General features: G+C 53.0%; 1 protein-coding gene across 1 annotated transcript; it reads right to left on the bottom strand.

The window, feature by feature from the left end:
• Positions 1–7,996: 7,996 nt before the first annotated feature.
• Positions 7,997–19,003, bottom strand: Slc52a3 (solute carrier family 52 member 3). The gene is made up of 5 exons (XM_028887469.2): positions 18,940–19,003; positions 12,926–13,546; positions 11,178–11,662; positions 9,347–9,470; positions 7,997–8,975 (listed from the first exon to the last, which is right to left on the bottom strand). The coding sequence occupies exons 2-5, from the start codon at positions 13,490–13,492 to the stop codon at positions 8,763–8,765; spliced, it is 1,389 nt and encodes a 462-aa protein (XP_028743302.1). The 5' UTR covers positions 13,493–13,546; positions 18,940–19,003; the 3' UTR covers positions 7,997–8,762.
• Positions 19,004–19,227: the final 224 nt, after the last annotated feature.

The following is a 19,227-nucleotide window of genomic DNA, read 5'->3' as shown; positions in this document are numbered from 1 at the left end:
CACACACACACACACACACACACACACACTACATACAAAAGATGTAGCATACAAACAGAAAGACAGTCAGGGAAAGAGAAGCATCTTGTTAGGATAAAAGGGTCAAGCCAGTCCAGCATAGTGGCGCGCCCCTTTAATCCCAGCACTCAGAGGCAGAGGCAGGTGGGTCTCTGGGGGTTTGAGGCTAGCCTGGTCTACATAGAGAGTTTCAGGCCAACTAGGGCTATGTAGAGAGACCCTGTCAAGATTTTATTTATTTATTTATTTTTTTGTCAATCCATCAGGAAGACAGACAAGTTGTAAACAGATGTGCACCTCAAAGCAGAGCCCCAGAAGAGGCAAAGCCGAAGTGGGCGGAGAAACAGACAGTTGCTGAAGAATTTCCTCGGCTGTCAGTGTAACCCACACAGCAGAGTATTGTCTCCGGAGAGCTGTGGGGACTAATGGGTTGCTCAGCTGTGTGACGTGAAGGACAGTAATTATCTTTCTTGTGGTGCTGAGAGCCAACCCAGGCCCTCATGCATGCTGACTGCTCTACTGTTGAACTACATCCCCAGCCCATGGTTTTTTATTATTTTATTTTATTTTATTTTATTTTTTGAGATGGGGTCTTACTATGTAGCTCAAGCTGGTCTCAAATTCACAGTGGAGACCACCCTGTCCTTAAACTCATGATCCACCTGCCTCTGCCTCCCGAGTCCTGGGATGACAGGTATGAGTTACTACCTGAGCTGAAAATGAGTGACCTTCAAGCCAGCTGAGGGCTAGTGGAGCTTGAGGGCATCTTTCGGGCTTTCCCTGTAAGCCCAGGGGGACTGCTCACGAGGGCTCTCCCTCCAACAGGCTGCCTTCCCGCTGAGCCTCAGGGCCTGGCCTGGCTTCACCCACGTGTCTGACCCTGGCTGCTCCCTTGCTGTCATCTTCTACGCATGCGCTTACTCTTCCTTGAGTTCAGACAAGCCCTCTTAACGGAGGTCCAAAGTCCAGGACCGAAGTTGCAAGGCCTGGTGGAGTCCTGGGGCTAGAAAACCCGCTGTATCGTTTCTTCCACACGCTTTTGAGCAGAGAAACTCAGGGGTCTCATTCAGACTCTGGTTGGTGGAGAAACTGGCCGAGTTTGTCACGGAGGGCAGGACTGGCGGAGACTCCTCCATGGGCACCAGTGAGGGACGGGAGGAGTGTGTGGAGTCCCCTCCTCTTTCGCTGTCCAGCTTATTCTCAATCACTTGCCATCTGCTACTGGGCCTCCAAGAGGCCAGGGCACGTTTTCCCTCTGGAGAGCTAGCCAGAGGGTTTTGTGCTTCCGAAAGGAATCTGGGGCAGCTCTCCAGGCATGGCCTCAGTCATTCCTCAGAGACTAAATTCACTAACTCTTGGTAGGCACTAGTGCCCGGCAGCTGGAAGTGGTGCCTCATGCCAGCCTTTAGGGAGCCACAGGCAAGGGTATTAAGTTTGAGGCCAAACTGGGTTACGCAGTGAGACCCTGTCTTCAGAAAGCTAAACCGGGCCGGCAAGACAGCTCAGAAGGAAAAGGCACTTGCTGTTAGGCCTGATAACTCAAGTTCAATCCCTGGGACCTACATGGTGGGAGAGAACTGACTTTCAAATTATTCTCCGGCCTCCACACTGTTGCATGTACACACCACACACACACACACACACACACACACACACACACACACACACACACACACACACGCGCGCTGGTAAAAACATTGTGTCTAAAAACTAATGAAGAAGGAAAGGAATGAAGGTACCTGGCACACAGTGTGAGCACCTGATGGACTTACTATCCTTTTGCCCACACAGATTCTGGCCTCTGGCCTCTTAACTATTTTCAGACAATGAGACAGGAATCCTAAAAGGTACAGCAAGCTCCCTGAGGGCCGCACTGCAGCTGGGAAGGAAGCGGAGCTAGAAGCCAGGTTGTGCAAGCCCGACACCCAGCCCCGTGCCCAGAGAGGTGGGGATAATCTCATCCTCATCCGTGACCATGCTGTCCCCATAGCTTCCAGTCAGAGGGGGCACAGACCACCCTCAGCAGGCCCGGAAGCAAAGCCCACTAGTCGAGGAGGAAAAGAGGTCACTCTGCATAGAGGCACGGAGCCCTGTCTAGAGACAACTCCTGAGACAAAGAAAGTCCATAGTTCACAGGAAACACAGCCAACTATTGGGGGGGGGGGAGATAAAAAAAGAAAGAAAGAAACTACGTCAGGTGCAGGTGACCTTGGGAGCCCAGTGGAAGCTGCTGAAGGTGGATTAAACAATAGAGGCTACTTATAGCCTTCTCCCTTTCTTTAGATTTTATTGAATTTTGAAAGAATGCATAGTCAAAGAAAAATTCAAAGTACAGAAAAGTGTCAAAAGAGAAAGAAAATCACCTGAAACCCTTCGTCTCCTCCAGTCACCCAGTGAACAGTGGGTTCCCATTCCTCCAGCTTGCCCTGGGTGAGCGCACATGTGTGTTTTATCTCGATCTGTGGGTCCAAGTCCTGTCCCAGCATTTTCCTCCTTATCATATCCCTTTTGCCTTAATGTGGCCAACCCTAGACGGAAGGGAGCCAGGGCACTGTGGTCTCTGCTCTGGGCTGCTGAGCACCCGTGAGAAGTCAGAAAGCCAGGCTCAGGTGGCTGTTAGGTAGGTTAGCTCTGAGAGGGACTGACCAACAGGCCTCCAAACCAGCACATAGGGGGCCAGAGAGCGACTCAGAGAGAAAGCACGCTTGCCGCCAAAGCCTGATAGCCTGAGTTTGAGCCTCAGGACCCAGGCGAGCATCTTACACATCTGCTTATGCATTCTGGGTAAAAAGGGCTCTGAGAGCGTGACTCTCTCCTGGCAGCGCTTAGGTTGGGGAAGGCCTGGATCTGACTGCTGCAGCTGGACTCAGCCCGGTCTTTTTCTAAAGGCCGCATTCTTGCTTCCTTGGTGCTGTGGTTTTCTCTTTCAAAAGTCACCTTCTGTGTGGTGGGGATGCACGTCCCACAGTGTGTGTGTGTGTGTGGAGGTCAAAGGGCAATTTGTAGAAGTTGTTTCTGTTTCCTCTCCCTCTACCAGGTGGGTCCCGGGGATCGAACTCCAGTCCTCAGGCTTGACAGCAAGCCTCTTGACCTGCTGAGCCATCTTGCCTGCTCGCTGTCCTGCTGTTTTTCCTTTGGGGAGCTTAAGAATCAAGACTGGTGCTGAGGTCCAGGCGGGGTGTTTAAGCCCTCTGAGTTTCAGTTTCTCCCTTCCTTCTCCCCTTCCTTCCTTCTCCTTCCTCCTTCCTTCCTTCCTTCCTCCTCCCTCCTCCTCCCTCCCTCCCTCCTTCCTTCCTTCCTTCCTTCCTTCCTTCTTTCCTTCCTTCCTTCCTCCCTTCCTTTTTTATTGGTGGGTTTTGTTTTTGTTTGTTTTGTTTTGTGAAATAATCTCGCTATGTAGCCCTGCTATCCTAGAACTCACTGTAGACCAGGTTGGCCTTGAACTCACAGAGATCCCCCCCCCCACCTCCGCCTCCTGAGTGTCGGTCAGGATTAAAACAGTGCTGCACCAGCACCAGGCTGGGCTTCGGTTTCCTTCCCCACAAACCTGGACTGAGCCTAGGAAGACTTTCTGAGGGCTTCTGTGAGAACGGAATGAGGAAAGCGGAGGGTGGAGCCCGCTCCTGGGAAGGCCCTGCCTCAGTAGGTGGCAAGAGTGGCCTCTGGTCCTGAGGAGAAGCAGGCCGAGCAGCAGGGAGGGCATTTACAGGCATGATGATGGCTGCCAGGGCAGATCTCTGTGGAGCTGGGCAGGTGGGGTGCTGACCCCCAAGGAAATGTGTGAGCCTGATTTAGATGACTGTGCACTTGTCTCCAAAGGCACCCTGTCCTGATTTTCTGCCTCCATCTTCTTGGGTCCTCTTTCCTCTGGACAAATCTAAAGGGTGAGCCTCAGCATTATGTCCCAGCTCGACAGGAAGAACTCAGAGCCTGCCCATGCATGCCATGTGAATGTGGTATCCAAGGAAGCCAGAAGAAGGCATCAGATCCCTTGGAACCGGAGTTTCAGGGGTCTGTGAGCTGCCCAATGTGTGGGTGCTGGGACCTGAACCCTGGTCCTCTGGAAGAGCAGTAAGTACTCTTAACCTCTGAACCATCTCTTCAGCTCTCTACCCATCATTTTGTATCCTGAATTTGCAGCACCTTTTCCAGGGGACTCTGGCTGCTGGCCTTCCTCTCATCTGGACCTGAGTGTCCACATCTACAGCCTGGGATGTTCTGCGGCCATCGGGATGCACAAGGACACACTTTGCAAGAGCGAGGGGCTGTGGGACCTCAAGAGGGAATACCATGCCCTATTTTTTTACTGATGCTGCAAGAAGCTACCACATAGTAGCAGCTATGAAAGTGTGGGTATGAAGCTACACACCCTTGATCCTGACTCTCAGGAGGATGAAGAGTTTGAGGTCAGCCTAGGTTACAATACACGGTGAGACCCCCGCTAAATATATCAACCAATCAAAATTCAAATTGACTGTAGTTTCGTAGATTAGAATCAGCTAAGGTCTCCCAGCATTAACATGAGGATGTTTGCTGTCTGGCCCCCTTGTGGAGGCTTTAGCAGAGATGACCTCCTTCGAACTCTCTAAGACTGTGGTCAGAAACCAATGTGCACATTTGTAAGATGGTATTCTGGCCTGCCCCCAGCACCTCTGCATGGGTTCCACTTGGAGCCCAGCCAGCCACTGAGGGCTCCCGGTTTCTCCTGTTTGCCCCAGACTTCTATGCCTTGCCTTTGGCGTCTCATGTGATTCTCTGCATTCAGAGGTTGATGTGGATTCATGGAGCCCTCTCGGGCAATTCCACAGAATCCTCAACTTTAGAGCCTATCACCTTTGTCTGTTTGCAAAGTTGTCTGTGCCCTGCATGTTCCCCAGCTCTGGGAATTAAGGTGTGTGTGTCCTCTGTGACTCTTCTCAGGGCGAGGCAGGGTGGAGTGTGGGGTGAACAGTTCATGCTTGGGCTGTTTCCGTGCACAGGCAAAGACGGACACACACACACACACACACACACACACACACACACACACACAGTCTTTAAAAGTGTAAGTAAGGCCACACCCAGTAGGAGTGTTTTGCCCTATAAGGCTTTGGGTTGCCCCAGGTCAGGAAGGAAGGACCAGCTGGGCAGGAACTGGGTGGAGATCCAAGATTCCTGGGCAGAGACTGGACTTGCCCAAATCAAAGGTAGGTCTGGCTGGGCTAGGCTTTCCAGGGAGCGATGCATGGGCTGGTGTCGGGCTCTGGTTTCTTCCAGGCCATTCTGAAAACCTCCCTGGGGAAACCATCACCAACAAAACGGCAGGAGATACTGCTCCCAGGGGACCCCCACTTTGAGGGATTGCAGCGGCTCCCATTGGGGTTCCCAGGACAGAGGCAGGGACTGCACCCTGACCCTAGCTCCCCTCTCCCCTCACTTCCCACGTCTGCTAGCCTGGCTGTTCTGTCCTGTTCCTTGAGTCCTTTTGTTCCAAGAGTCACCAGGTCCTGAAGAGCGTGTCTACATGAGCAGAAGGAAGGACGAGGTCTGCATCCCTGTCTGTGCTGCCCTGGCCCGTGCCCAGCTCACCCAGCCAAGGCCCCTGCCAGGGAAGTGCTTTCTCCCCAGAGCACCCCAGTGGCTTCTTAGCTACTGTGCATCTTCTGTGGTCCTTTCAAGGTTACCCCACAAAATACACCCAAGGCAATACACTGCACTGCTCTGAATGCTCGAAGAGGCATTTCTGCAGATGCCCTCTCAGGCTGCACCCTGCATGGGGCAGCATCTTTAGCCAAGCCCCATGCCAACTCCAGGGTGAGGGCAGAGTCCTGATCTTTCTTTCTTTCTTTCTTTTTTTTTTTTTTTTTTTTTGGTTTTTTCGAGACAGGGTTTCTCTGTGTAGCTTTGCGCCTTTCCTGGAGCTCACTTGGTAGCCCAGGCTGGCCTCGAACTCACAGAGATCCGCCTGGCTCTGCCTCCCGAGTGCTGGGATTAAAGGCATGCGCCACCACCGCCCAGCCCTGATCTTTCTTTTTTTATTAAAAAAAAAAAAAAAAAAAGACAGGGCCTTGTCATATTGCCCAGGTTACCCTTAAGTTCCTGGGCTCAAGTAACTCTTCTGCCTTGGCCTCGCCAGAAGCTGGGACCACAGGCCCTCTGTGGTGGCACTTGTATTGTTGGTTACCCCTTTCAGTGGGCTAGAGCAACATCCCACATCTTGGGTCAGACTCAAGACTGGATTCATGGGGCTTGGGGGGGTGACTCTGTCAGAAAAGAATTTGCAAGAGTGAGGACCTGAGTTCAATCCCCACAGCCCACATTTTTAAAAGCTGGGCATGGCGGTGGTGCCCACTTGTAATCCCGGTGTTGAGGAGGCAGAGACAGGGTCCCTGTCTGGAACTCACTGGCCAGCCAGACTCACCTGGGGTGGTGGTGTGGGCAGAAGTATAGCTCAGGGGCATCAGGGGTTGTGGTGGGCAGAGCACCTACTGTTTGAGGAGGTACCACTGAGCACTTTGTATACACAGATGCTCAGTGTCACTCCTAAGAATCCTGGGAGTGACGCTCTTCCCACCTGTATTCTGAGAAACAGCTGAGCCAGGCTGACAAGGGCCAGTTTATAAGCTGGAGGCTCCTAAGATGGGGCGACAGACAAACCAGACCAAGTCCCCTGGTGGAGGCGACTTCCCAAGTGCCAGCACACCCTGGCTTACCCTCGACAGAGCGTGTGAGCCGGGATGGCACTCTGCTGCATGGGCGGTCCGCACTCACCAGTTACTGCTGTGGGACGGTCTGTATGTCAAATTGCTCTGATTGGTCAATAAATAAAACACTGAATGGCCAGTGGCCAGGCAGGAAGTAGGTGGGACAAAGAGAGAGGAGAATTCTGGGAAGCAGAAGGCTGAGGCGAAGAGAGACACCGCCAGCCGCCGCCATGACCAGCAGCATGTGAAGACACTGGTAAGCCACCAGCCATGTGGCAAGGTATAGATGTATGGAAATGGATTAATTTAAGCTATAAGAACAGTTAGCAAGAAGTCTGCCACGGCCATACAGTTTATATGCAATATAAGTCTCTGTGTTTACTTGGTTGGGTCTGAGCGGCTGTGGGACTGGCGGGTGAGAGATTTGTCCTGACTGTGGGCAAGGCAGGAAAACTCTAGCTACAAGTTACTCTTCGATAATTTCCTCATCTGTGCTGCTTTCTGGATGCCCATGGCCACATCTGGATTGGTTGCATAAGGGAAAGTACTTCAAATATGGATGAGTAACTTGGCACTCTGTGGAGTGTTATACAACCCAGGATAAAGAATGAGCAGTTTCTGTTTTCACTGAAGCAAAAAGTGTAAGATGAACAATGGTTTGTGACTGTCTTGAAGTCCTGCCCCTTTGGAAGGGTGAACAGGAAGTAATGAAAGTGTTTGTTTTCATATGTGTTGTTTGTTTAGTGGAGACTGATCTCACTACTTAGCCCTTCCTGGCTTGCCTAGAGCTCACTGTGCAGACTAGGGTGGCCTTGAAGTCACAGAGAACTGGGGGAACTCTGCCTCCTGAGTGCTGGGATTAAAGGTGGATGTCACCAAGCCTGGCTGGATGTCACCAAGCCTGCCTGGATTTCTCGAACTCTTGATTCCCCTGCTTCAGCCTCCAGAGTAGTGGGATTCCAGGTCTATACCGCCCACCAGACCCCACCGCCCGCCAGGCCCCACCGCCCGCCAGACCCCACCTATGCGCGAGCACATACCAAGAGCAACTGGATAAGCACCATTTAAATGTTGGACTTTCCTTGGGGGACTTAGTCTTAAATGGCTGAGCCATCTCTCCAACCCTACTTTAAGAGTGGAGAGCAGTGCGGGGTGGCGCCAGCAGATGGACACCAGTCCCGAAGAGTGGGCTGGTCCCAGGCCTCTCTGCTCTGTTTCTGTGGTTCTCAGCCTTGACTGAAAACTGATTAGAATTAGACCGATACAGTGTAGCCTTCTTGTGTGTACACCACCCCTAGTGTAAAAGCATAGAAAGTTTTAATTTTTATAAAAAAGGAACAAAATACAAAAACCGAGTGATAGTTACAAACAACACCCCTCCTGCCTGAGACACCCTCTAAAGGTCTTCACTGGCCACTATGCATCCGGGCGGAGTTCACTTTCAGAGGCAGGTTTTCCCTCAACTTATCTTAGGGTCTCACCATCCTGGGGGACAGGGAGGTGGAGAGCTGTACTGGGACCCAGGGCCAAGATGCTTGGAGTTTCTGTAGCCAGTGTCCTGTAGAGGTTCTTTCTTGGGACACAGAAAAGGGATGGGGGCAGGGGCCTTCCTAAGCCCTCTGACCACTTCCGGCCTGTGTTAAGAAGGGTGTCCACGCAGGAGAGAGTTCAGGAGAACCTGCTAGATTAAACCTACAAGCTAAAGGCTGCTTACTACAACCCTCCTTTAATGAGGAAACAGGCCTAGAGAGTCGACTTCCCTAAGTTCTCACAGCAGGCAAGGGGAAACTTAATCTCTCAGAGATCTCTCCCTAATGTCCTTGGGCTGCCTCCAGCTGAACGCTACAAACCAGATCTCTCAGAAGTCCAAGAATGACGTCCGCAGCTGGGGCTCATCAGCACTGGGGCACAGGGTTGGGGGAGGGCCGCGCGTTTCAAAAGCTCGGACCCAGATCTATGCCCTCGCGGAGAAGGGGGCAGGGCTTGTTCACCTTGCCTCTCTGGGTTCTGGTGGCGCACCTCAGCGATGGTGTCCTGGTGTCCTGTGGTGGCCAAGGGAGGCTAGACGGAACAGTCCAGGCTGCAGTAGTCGGCAGACGAGAAGAGCTTCAGCACGTTCACCAGCGGGAACATGAGCAGGGCGCCGACCAGGGAGCCCAGCTGCACTGCTGCCCCACACCACAAGAGGGCGCTGCGGCTCCGGTCACGCAAGATCACACCCAGCATCACCTTGACGTAGCTGAGGCAGGCGGCAAACAGCACCCAGGAGAGCACCTGCCGGGACGAGGTCACCAGGGGAGATGCAGAAGGAAGAGAGCTCAAGGGCGCACCCTACGGCAGGGTAACCTCATGGGCCAAGGGAGATGAAATGACCCCTTATTGCAAATGAGGTCCTATGGAGGTGACCCTGAAGGGCTAGGGGCCACAGGAGCTATCCCTCCAGAGTAAAAGGAAACCCCGGCGTCTCTTCCCTCCCCCAAATGATCAAGTCGGGGTACATATGGGGGAGGTAGCATTCACGGCAACTTCACCTCCCTAAGTCCCCACTTTTAAGAGAACCACTAGAAGACTTAGGCTAACAGAAAAGGGTTCCCCCCTCCCACCCCCCGGCCTTGAGAAATGAGAGCGGGGGAGGGGATACTTACGATGAGGACTTCTCCACCCCAGTGACCCTGCAGGATGGGGCAGGGGCTCATGGCAGCCATGGCCATGTTGTAGGCCCCAAAGCTGGTTCCCAGCACCGTGAGCAACCCCAGAAACAGCAGTGACCTGAGAAGGAGTGGAGAAGGACATGAGAGGGGTCGAGAAGCCTGGTGTCTGTCCCCTTCACCCAGGCCCCAAGGAGTAGCTTCCAGGGTTAGGTTAGACCTTTATGGAAAAGGATCCCAGGCTACTTAGGTTAAGGGGGACCCTGAGAGTCAAGGCACCTCATATGTTCATACCAGATCACAGTTCAACCACCCAAACCTTGAGACTGGTCCTTGACCGTCCTTGACCTGTTCTTGCCTGCGCAATGCGGGTGTGGTGGGCAGAGGTGCCCTGGAGGGGGGGATGGAGCACAAGGGCCGGGCGGCTTCCCAGCTGCGGGTGTTGAGTTGGCTATCATTTTCTTCATGGTACCAGCTCCTTGCCAGGAAGCCACCAGAAGGGGCTTTGATCTCTTCAGGGCTTTCTCCAGGACCCTCCCTTACTCTCAGGGAGGTCTGTCATCTGTCTGGGAGGTCAGCCATGAGCTCTGTCTGGAGGTGACTTTCCAGAATTCCATCAGAATCTGGCTGGCAGCTGAGGACACTGCTTTCCTTGGGTGAGGCTCAGAAAAGTGTCATCCTCTTCCCCGGGTCCATGAATGAGTGTTTAGGAGCGATTGGCCAGTATACATAGAAACTGTCTCCTGCAGCTTTTACTTTCTGTACTGGCTGGCTTTGTGTGTCAACTTGACACACACCAGAGTCATCAGAAAGGAAAGAGCCTCAGATGAGGAAATGCCTCCATGAGATCCAGCTGTAAGGCATTTTCTCAATTAGTGATCAATGGGGGTAGCCCAGCCCATGGTGAGTGGTACCATTCCTGGGCAGGTGGTTCTGGGTTCTGTAAGAAATTAGGCCGACCAAGCCAGGGGAAGCAAGCCAGTAAGCAGTACCATGGCCTCTGCATCAGCTTCTGCCTCCGGGATCCTGCCCTGTTTGAGTTCCTGTTCTGATGTTCTCCAATGACCAACTATGATCTGGAAGTGTCAGCCACATAAACCCTTTCCTCCCTAACTTGCTTATCGGTCAGTGTTCCATCACAGCAATAAAACCCTAACTAAGACACTTCCCCTATGCCTGTAACCCGAGACCATGCCCCTATAGAAACCTCCTGCCCAGACTAACTCTTCCTCCTGTGCTGCCATAAGAAACATGAGATCTGGGTGGTGTAGTGGGTGCCCTCCATCAGAGTGAGCACAATTCACCCGATCCCAGCTTTTCTGTACATGTATCTGTCATTTCTTCATTGCCCCAGTCAGGTTTCCAGGATGAAGCTTATACTTTTGAGCCAGGGCCCAGCCTGCTCTGGTAGCCTGCATTACATCTGATAGCCCGCCTAACTATTCTAGAAGTGCCACTTGATGGGGCTGGCTGGGCCACAAGCCCAGCTCCATCCCTCCCTGTAGGTCTCAGGGTTCTATGTGTCCACCTCAGTAGCCGACTGTCACTCCTCATGGACTGGGGGCCCTGCTGCTGAGACATTGGAAGTGCCAGGCACTGATAGAGAACAGTCTGTCGCATTCCTAGCCACCATAGGAGGAAGCATTGCCACTCCAATTTTTCAGATAGGTACCCTGGAGGCACAGAGGCCAAGCATGCTATCCCATGCCTCCGGGAGACCATATACCAACCACCCCACACATCACCCCATAGGTGGGGCTGGGCACTTGGTGTTCTGAAATGGCGCCATCCCCACTCTCAGAGTTCCCTGGGTGAGGCAGGGTAGTACCTGTTAGGCAGGAAGGTGGGGAGGAAGCAAGCGAGAGGGCTGGCCACGTTGCTGAGGGCGGCCGACAGGTGGTAGGCAACAGGTCCGTAGGGCAGGCAGGAGTAGGTCTGCACTGAAGGCAGCACGCCATTGGTGAGCGCGTTGACAAAGGCCACCACCGAGTAGATGAAGGCCAGCTGGGCTGGGCGGAGGGGGGCTGCACTGGCTTCCACCGACTCCTTGCCTGGGCTGCTCACATAGGTACCCAGTGAGCTGGTGTCCTCTGTGTCTCGCGGCCTGATGGAGTGCAGGGTGACCTGGGAGTGGAGAAGGTCCTCTATGGAGCCTTGCCGTCCCCAGGGCTGCCGCTGCAGGAGGAAAAAGGCGACCAGGCAGCAGCCCATCAGGAAGGCGAGCAGTAGGAAGAACAGCAGTGGTGAGAAGCGTGGGGCCAGGTAGTGACTCTCCAGGTGCCAGGGTGACAGGGAAGAAGGGCTGTGGGTGGTCTGTGGAGGGACAAAGCTGCCGTTAGCCACGTCACTGCGGGAAGCATGCGCGACATCAGATTCCCAGATAAAAATCCAGGTCTGGGGAGGTTAGAGACATCTTGACCTTAGGTTCTCGTTTCCCTGGTCTACATGATTTTTTCTGGAGGCCCAAGATATCCCCGATCTGTCTAAAAGACCAGACTGTGTCACTCTTAGGCTTCTTTAGTACTGGCTACTCTAAACTGGTTGGGTGGGGACACACAGAGTGGACATTTTCAGGCCACCTTTGCTCATCAGCCACGTCTTCCCCCCTCCCAGAGTACATCTCCACCCTCCGATGAGCCGCAAGCCACTGTCCCTTTCTGCTGTTTGGGAAGGTTTGAACCCCTGTCTCCTGGTGCGCCTTTGAATCTCAAACTCTGATGAACCTCCAACACGCACACACTTAAAATGGTCTTTCTGCTGTCCACCCACCTGACACACTTTAATCTGTAGCCCCTAGCTGGCAGGATGGCTCAGCAGGTGAAGGCATGTGCCGTGCAAGGCTGACTGCTGTGGGATGGTCTGTATGTCAAATGCTCTGATTGGTCAATAAATAAAACACTGATTGGCCAGTGGCTAGGCAGGAAGTATAGGTGGGACTAACAGAGAGGAGACAAGAAAGAACAGGAAGGCGGAAGTAGTCACTGCCAGCCGCTGCCATGACAAGCAGCATGTGAAGATGCCAGTAAGCCACAAGCCACGTGGCAAGGTATAGATTTATGGAAATGGATTAGTTTAAGCTATAAGAACAGTTAGCAAGAAGCCTGCCACGGCCATATAGTTTGTAAGCAATATAAGTCTCTGTGTTTACTTGGCTGGGTCTGAGCGGCTATGGGACTGGCGGGTGACAAAGATTTGTCCTGACTGTGGGCAAGGCAGGAAAACTCTAGCTACAGCTGACAATCGCATTCCGTCCCTAGAACTCTTGTAAAGATGGGGAGAGAGGGTGAGAGAGGTAGAGGTAAGAGCATGACTGTTTAGAGTCTGAGTTATTAGTAACTGGAACATCTGTAAAGATCTGGTGTTCTGTATAGATTATAATAATTTTTAAAAAAAAGATGAGAGAACTGACTCTACGAAGCTGTCCTCTGACCTCCACACTTGTGTGGTGGCATGTGGCCCTGTGCACGTGTGTCAGAATACACATACTAAATAACGAAAATAAAGGAAGCCAGTTTCCCGTTCCCTACCCTGGGGACCACGCACAGCACAACAATGGCTCTGGATCACACTCGGTACCTGGGTGACGTGGGTCTCCACTGTGGTCACAGGGCTCAAGGTGGTGCCTGGTGCCTGTGTGGCGTTGACACAGGTGGTGATGCCTGAGCCTTGGGCGAGAGCCACCAGCGCGGGCAGGAGGCCGCTGAGCCCCTCTCCTATGAAGAAGGTGGTGAGATAATACGTGGGCAGCTGGCTCATGAAGGGCAGGAAAGTGACAGAGGAGGTGCAGTCCACCAGGGCCAGGAAGAAGGTGAGGACGATGAAGGCCACACTATGGCGTCCGCCCTGTATCCAGGAGGTCGTGTCCCACAGGAAGGCCAAGAGGATGCAGGCAGCTGTGCCTATGCACAGGATGAGGAAGATCACGGGCACCTCGGACAGGCAGCCAGGTTGGAAGCGGTGCAGCAGGGTGACTAGGAGGGGGCCTATGTTGGCCAGCTGGATGACCACGGTGAGGTAGGAGGGCAGGTACCAGCTCTCGGGCAGCTCGGTCACCAGCAGAGGCAGCTCCACCCAGAGCCCGTTGATGGCTACCCAGGAGCCCATGCCAAAGACGCAGACCAGCAGGTGTGTCAGGAGGGCCATCGTGGGCAGCCTGAGCCGGACGCTGTCTGTCCTCCAGGTCAGGCTGCAAAAGGGCTTGGGGAGAAGGACACCTGTGAGACAGTTCAATTTTATCACCAACAAGCTGGCTTTTGATCAGCAGAAACATAGATACATTTGTTCACGGATAACCTTCAGCTGGGCAAGGTTTTCCCCAGCGGGACTCAGAAATCCTGGCACCAGGAAGGAAAAGTTTGATACATTCAACTTCAGACACGTTAAAACACACAAATGCAATAAACTCAAACAGGTAAACAAAATATTTCTGCAAAAAGTACCAAGAGCAAGGCCAAGAGACAAATGACGGGCTGGGGGAGATCAGGACAGAGCAGACAAAAGCTTGCTTCTTCAGTACATAGAGAGTTTTATAAACCAAGATCTGAAAACCCAGGAGAAAGATTTGCCAAGGATATAAACAGTTTAGAGGGAGAGCATATAGACTGGGCTTTGACCCATGGATGGGAAGATGACTCTGGGACACCATGTCCAGAGTTAATTTCACGTGAGTTGGAAAAGTCAGCAGATGTGACATTTTTAGATCGTTATAGCCAAGGAAGTTCACCCATCCCACACTAGTGTCCTCAATGAGCAGGTGAGGAAGAAGAGTCCCTGCCCAAGGCCAGCCAGCCAGCAAGTAGCATGGCCTCTGTGAGAGCTGAGCCAGCCTAGCCATCTCCTCCTTGAATAGGGGAAGTGGGGGGGATCCCTTCCCCCCACCATATATATGTCCTTGAACTGGTCCCATGCCAGCACTCACCCAGCTGGGTGGTCTCAAGCAGACTCCAAGCCTTCTTTTCCCTTTTTTTCTGTTTCAGTTTTGAGATAAAAATCTGACTGTTTAGCCCAGCCTAGCCCAGAACTCTAGGTCTTCCCGCTTTTGTCTCAGGGGTATGTGTTGCCACACTCATGGATCCCTGTGTTGTTCTAGAAGTTCTAGAGCTTTCTGGTGAGCCTCACCCAGGACTCTGACACTCTGACAGCCCCTTCTCCTGGTCCCTACACAGGACACTGACCTAGGAAGAGGAAATGATTTGAGAGATGGAAGGAGAGTGGGAGACAATGAGACCTGGACCTTCACCATAAAGACAGTCCTCTTCTTACCCAGGGCCCACCTGGTTGTGCCAGAGGACCTGGAGACAGGCCATTTCCAAGCTGCACTTGCTCTCTGACCCCGCCTTCAAGCGCTGTCCTGGCCTGCATTGCCTCCACCCAGATTCCTGCAAGATCCTGCCCTGGGAAGTCAGCCTTCCCATTGCCCTTGTGGGGCTGGGGCTCCAGGGGGCGCAGGAGGACACGAAGCCCTGTTCTGCTAACTCTTCCTGACGCAGCAAACCATAAAGGGAACAGAGGGAGCCAGTCAGTAATTAAAGGAGGCAATCTCTCCTCTAGGGCTGTCGTGTGAGAGCTCCAGCCTGCGGAGGTCAGGGCAGAGATAAGTGGGGCTCCATCAGGGTCTGTACCCCAGATCCTCACTTCTGTCCCGCCCAGTTCTCTAGGTCTGGAGACCCTGTAAGAAGCAACCAGCGAGGGGCTGTCCCAGGCAGAGGAAACAATATACACGAAGGTCAGACCGTTTCTCTCAGAGCAGCGAATGTTCTGAGTGTGGTGGACATATTTAAAAGATTCATGAGATGGGATGCAGCTCAGGCATAGAGTACTTGGTCTCCCCCCAATCCTAGGTACTGAACCCAGGGACACATATAAACCAGGTAAGAGCTCTATCGCCAAGCTATACACAGCTCCCTTGCCTTTACTTTTAATTTTGAAACGGAGTCTCTGTTAATATTCTGATCCCACCCCTTGGGGGCGCCCTGCGTCCTGACACAGAAATCTCTTAAGGAAAAACTCTGCCCCGCCCCCCGCCCCTCCACTTTTCCTCCCACGAGGTGTGCACCCCTCTCTCGCTCCCTTCCTCTCTCTGTCTCCCTCTTTCTGTCTCTCTGCCTCTTTATCTCTCTATTATAACAAACTCTGCACGTGGATGCAGCGTCTGGATTGTGTATCATTGGCCACCGCTGCTGCCATGCCCACATGGCATGCATCTGCCCAGCATGTTCCCCTGCACACACGGGACACCCCCTGTGTCCCTGAGAAGTAAATCATAGCAGTCTCAGCCCAGGTTGGCTGTGATCTCATTCTGTAGCCCAGACAGGTCTTAACCTTGGGATGCCCCTGCATGGCTCAGTATCTGTATTTTCTGCCCTGTCTTCAGTGGCCTTGTGGCTCTTTGTTCACTCATGTGTGTGACCTGCCTTTATTGGGTGCTACACCCAGCTGAACCATTGTCCTCTGCTCACCAAATAAATAAATAAAATCTGTCACCAAGAAAGCCAGAAAATCAAAACACAGATCAGTCCAGGCAGCAGTGAGTACTGCAGAGGCAAGAAGAACTATCTGTGTATTATTTCTCCTGCAGTTGTACATAAAATGTTTTTACATTAAAAAAAGACAAATACTATAGAATTGTATTACATGATATACAGAATATACAAATTCACAGAGACAGAAAGATTAGACGTTATCTCAAGATGGAGAAGAAAGGAATATAGAGCAATGATTTCCTATGTACAGAGTTTCTGTTTTGTGTGATGGAAAAGTCCCACAAATGAACAGTAGTATCAGGACATAATATCATGACTGTAATAAATCAATACAATTAATGTAATTAATGAGTATCATAAATATAATTATTGAATGAATACTGTGAATGTAATCAATGAATATCACAAATGTAATTAATGTCATGAGTGTAATTAATGAATATCATGAGTGTAATTAAAAAAATTAATTAATTAAAAAAGAAGAGCTGGGAGGTAGGAATGTGAGGGAGAGAAGTCTGGGGAAAGAGGGTCCAGGGTGGAGCTGGCCAGCCAGTACAAGGCCCTCTCCATGCTCAAAGATCAGCCTTGGGACCAGCGTGGCTGCGGCTATCAGATTAAGAGCAACAGAGAAGCTTAGGGGAAGTCACCAGGGCCTTCAAGGGCAGTGTGGATATATCCTCGGTGACCCACAGCCCCTCCAGGTGGAGGAAGGCCAGTCCTGACTGGCTGTGGGGAGGCGAGCGAGGGAGCCACCAAGGAAGCAGGGCCCTTGTGCTCCTTGCTGTCCACCTGTACTGACCCCCTCACATCCTCTGCAGCCTCTCAGCAGTCCTGGGTCTATCCCATTTCACAGAGGAAGAAACTGAGGCTCAGAAAGGGAAAAGAAGTGGCCAGAGTCACACAACTGGTCAGTGTAGCATAAATTCTAATCGGTCTTAATAATAAAAACCCAGAGTCAGATATCAAGGTGAAAGCTGAAAGATCAGAGAAACAGAGCAGCCAGCCACTAGAAAGACTTCTTACCCCTAGGAATCCTCAGACTGAAAGGGCCATTGGCTTTCCTGGAACTCATTCTGTAGACCAGGCTGACCTCGAACTCACAGAGATCCACCTGTTCTGTCTCCCGTGTGCTGGGATTAAAGGTATGTGCCGCCACCACCACCAGGCTCTGTTTCTCTTTTAAATCGGATCAGTCTTGTGTAGTGGCCTTGAACTCCTGATCTTCCTGCTTTCTCCTCCCAAGTGCTGGGATTAAAGGTGTGCGCCACTACTGCCTGGCTTCTATGTCTATCTAGTGGCTGGCTCTGCAATGTGATCTCCAGGTAAGCTTTATTTGTTAGAATACAAACAAAATAGCACCCCAGGTCAGGGTGTATGAGACTATGGAGCAGGCCTCAGGAAGGAGGGAGAAGGGGTGGCCTGACATTTCAGGCTCTGGGGCCAGGAAGTAGGGAGTGAGGAAGGGCTGAGGGGACCAGAGACACAGGCCCTACCACAGAGCTGCTTCCTAGGTACCCTTTGGGGAGTGCAGAAGGCCAGAGACCAACCAAGTCTCTGACTGAGATGAGGTCCAGAAACAGGTGAAAACTAGAGACTTCAGAGGGTGACTTCAGGCCAGGGCCTTTTGATTCTTGTGTGTGCGTGCGTGTGTGTGTGTGTGTGTGTGTGTGCGTGTGCGTGTGCGTGTGCGTGTGCGTGTGCGTGTGCGTGTGCGTGTGCGTGTGCGTGTGTGTGTGTGTGTGTGTGTGTGTGTGTTTTGCAGGGGTGAACCAGGGTCTTGTGTATGCTAGGCAAGCGCATACCACCCTCTTTGTTATTTTTTACTGAGTGTCTGCAGTCCCACACCCCAGTGTCTGCGGTCCCACACCCCCATTGTGTGGTACAGAACTACCTCCTCCCCTGTGTGGCCTGACCTTGCTCCTGCACTACAACAGCTTCCTGGCTTTTGTGCGAAGCCTCACATCTCAGGATCCTTAGAAACCAGCCAGTCATGGAGCTTATCTGCGCCTATCAGCCAGTACAGAGCTCTCCCACGGGAACTGGGATGTGTGTGTGTGTGTGTGGGGGGGGGTATTCTCTCCTACGTGGAGGTAGCATCTGGCTTGCAAGACACTGGGCCACCCTACACCCTGGCGCCATGGTTGGATGCTTACTCTGCATAGATAGGCTGGCCGTTGGTGGGCACTGAGCCGAGGGGACCAGACCGGAGAGAGCTGGTGCAGGCCTGCTGGTGGCCCTGGGGACTGGGTAGGACCTGCCTGGCTTTGGGTAAGCAGAGCAGGGGACCAGAAAGCCAACCTAGGAAAGGGAACTGAATAGGGGGTGAGGAGATATTGATGGTGGACAGGGCGCTGGGACCCAGAGAACCAACAGTTAAAGATGCAGGGGTAGACAAGAGAAGCTGAGGCAGAGGCAGAGACCAAGAGGAGGCATAGGTTCCAGGAGGTCAGCCACTGGGTGGCCGGGAGCCTGGGCCCTCTCACACCCAAGAGGGACAGGAATTTTCACCTAGAGCCTCCAACTCAATGCCAACTCAACTTTCCCGCTTACAAAGACTTGGTTGGGCAACCACACTCCCAGCAAGCAGGTGGTGGCAGTGGCGTCCTGCCCACTCCATCTCAGAGAGAGCTGTCTGTTATCCAGGCCTGTGCTCCCTGGTGGCCCGGTATGACCTCAGGTCAATTGCTCACTCTCTTTGAGCCTCCTGGGAGGTCCCACCTGTGAAAGGACCTGGGTATGCCATGGCTTGGTGGCCCAGGTCTCAGGCAGGGAGAAGGTCTCATGGCTCCTTTCCTCCCCACCCCTTCCCTGCGGGCCAGGGAGGGCATCCGGCCTCTTACGGCAGTCGAATTTTGGAGGGAGCCATCCTGGGACTGGTGGGACCTGTGCTCCCGGGCCAGGCAGCAGAGGCTCGGCCGGTGGATACAGGTGCTGCGCAGCAGCAGCATCGCGGCCAGGCAGGCCCGGACGGGCAACATGGGGGCAGCTCAGAGTCCGCTGCTGCTCCGCCCATCCCTGCCGCCCTCCTGGCGGGAACTGGGGGAAAGGTCACAGGCCACCCGCTGTCCCCAGACGGACGCCCCCCGCCCGTGCTCCACCGCCACTCACCGAGGGTCACGCAAGGTCTACTTGCCCCGCGGCTCCTGGAGTGTGTGGCGGCACCTGCTTGTCCCCGCCCCGGTGTCGGGAAGGTGGGCGGGACCGGGGGGGGGCGGGGAGGGTGGCCCTACGACAACACTCAGGAGCCACTCACTGCCAACAGCCCGCGGTACCAGAGCCTTCTGCATCCCGTCCCTCTTCTTCTTGCGGCCAGACATAAACTAGCCATTGCTCCCAACTAGCCTTTGGGAGCCTACTACACGAGCTCATCTGTACAGAGGAGGAGACTGAGGCCCA

This window comes from Peromyscus leucopus, chromosome 4 (genome assembly GCF_004664715.2).
Source record: "Peromyscus leucopus breed LL Stock chromosome 4, UCI_PerLeu_2.1, whole genome shotgun sequence".
Lineage (NCBI taxonomy): Eukaryota > Metazoa > Chordata > Mammalia > Rodentia > Cricetidae > Peromyscus > Peromyscus leucopus.
Note: the sequence above shows the minus strand (reverse complement) of the source record. Positions and strands in the feature narration are given on the sequence as shown.

Excerpts from the sequence above, each read along its gene's own strand:
- Slc52a3 (XM_028887469.2), bottom strand. The coding sequence starts at position 13,492 with ATGGCCCTCCTGACACACCTGCTGGTCTGCGTCTTTGGCATGGGCTCC. Across the intron at positions 11,663-12,925 it reads TGGAGACCCACGTCACCCAG|ACCACCCACAGCCCTTCTTC; the intron begins GTACCGAGTGTG and ends GTCCCTCCACAG. Across the intron at positions 8,976-9,346 it reads GGGGTGGAGAAGTCCTCATC|GTGCTCTCCTGGGTGCTGTT; the intron begins GTAAGTATCCCC and ends TCGTCCCGGCAG.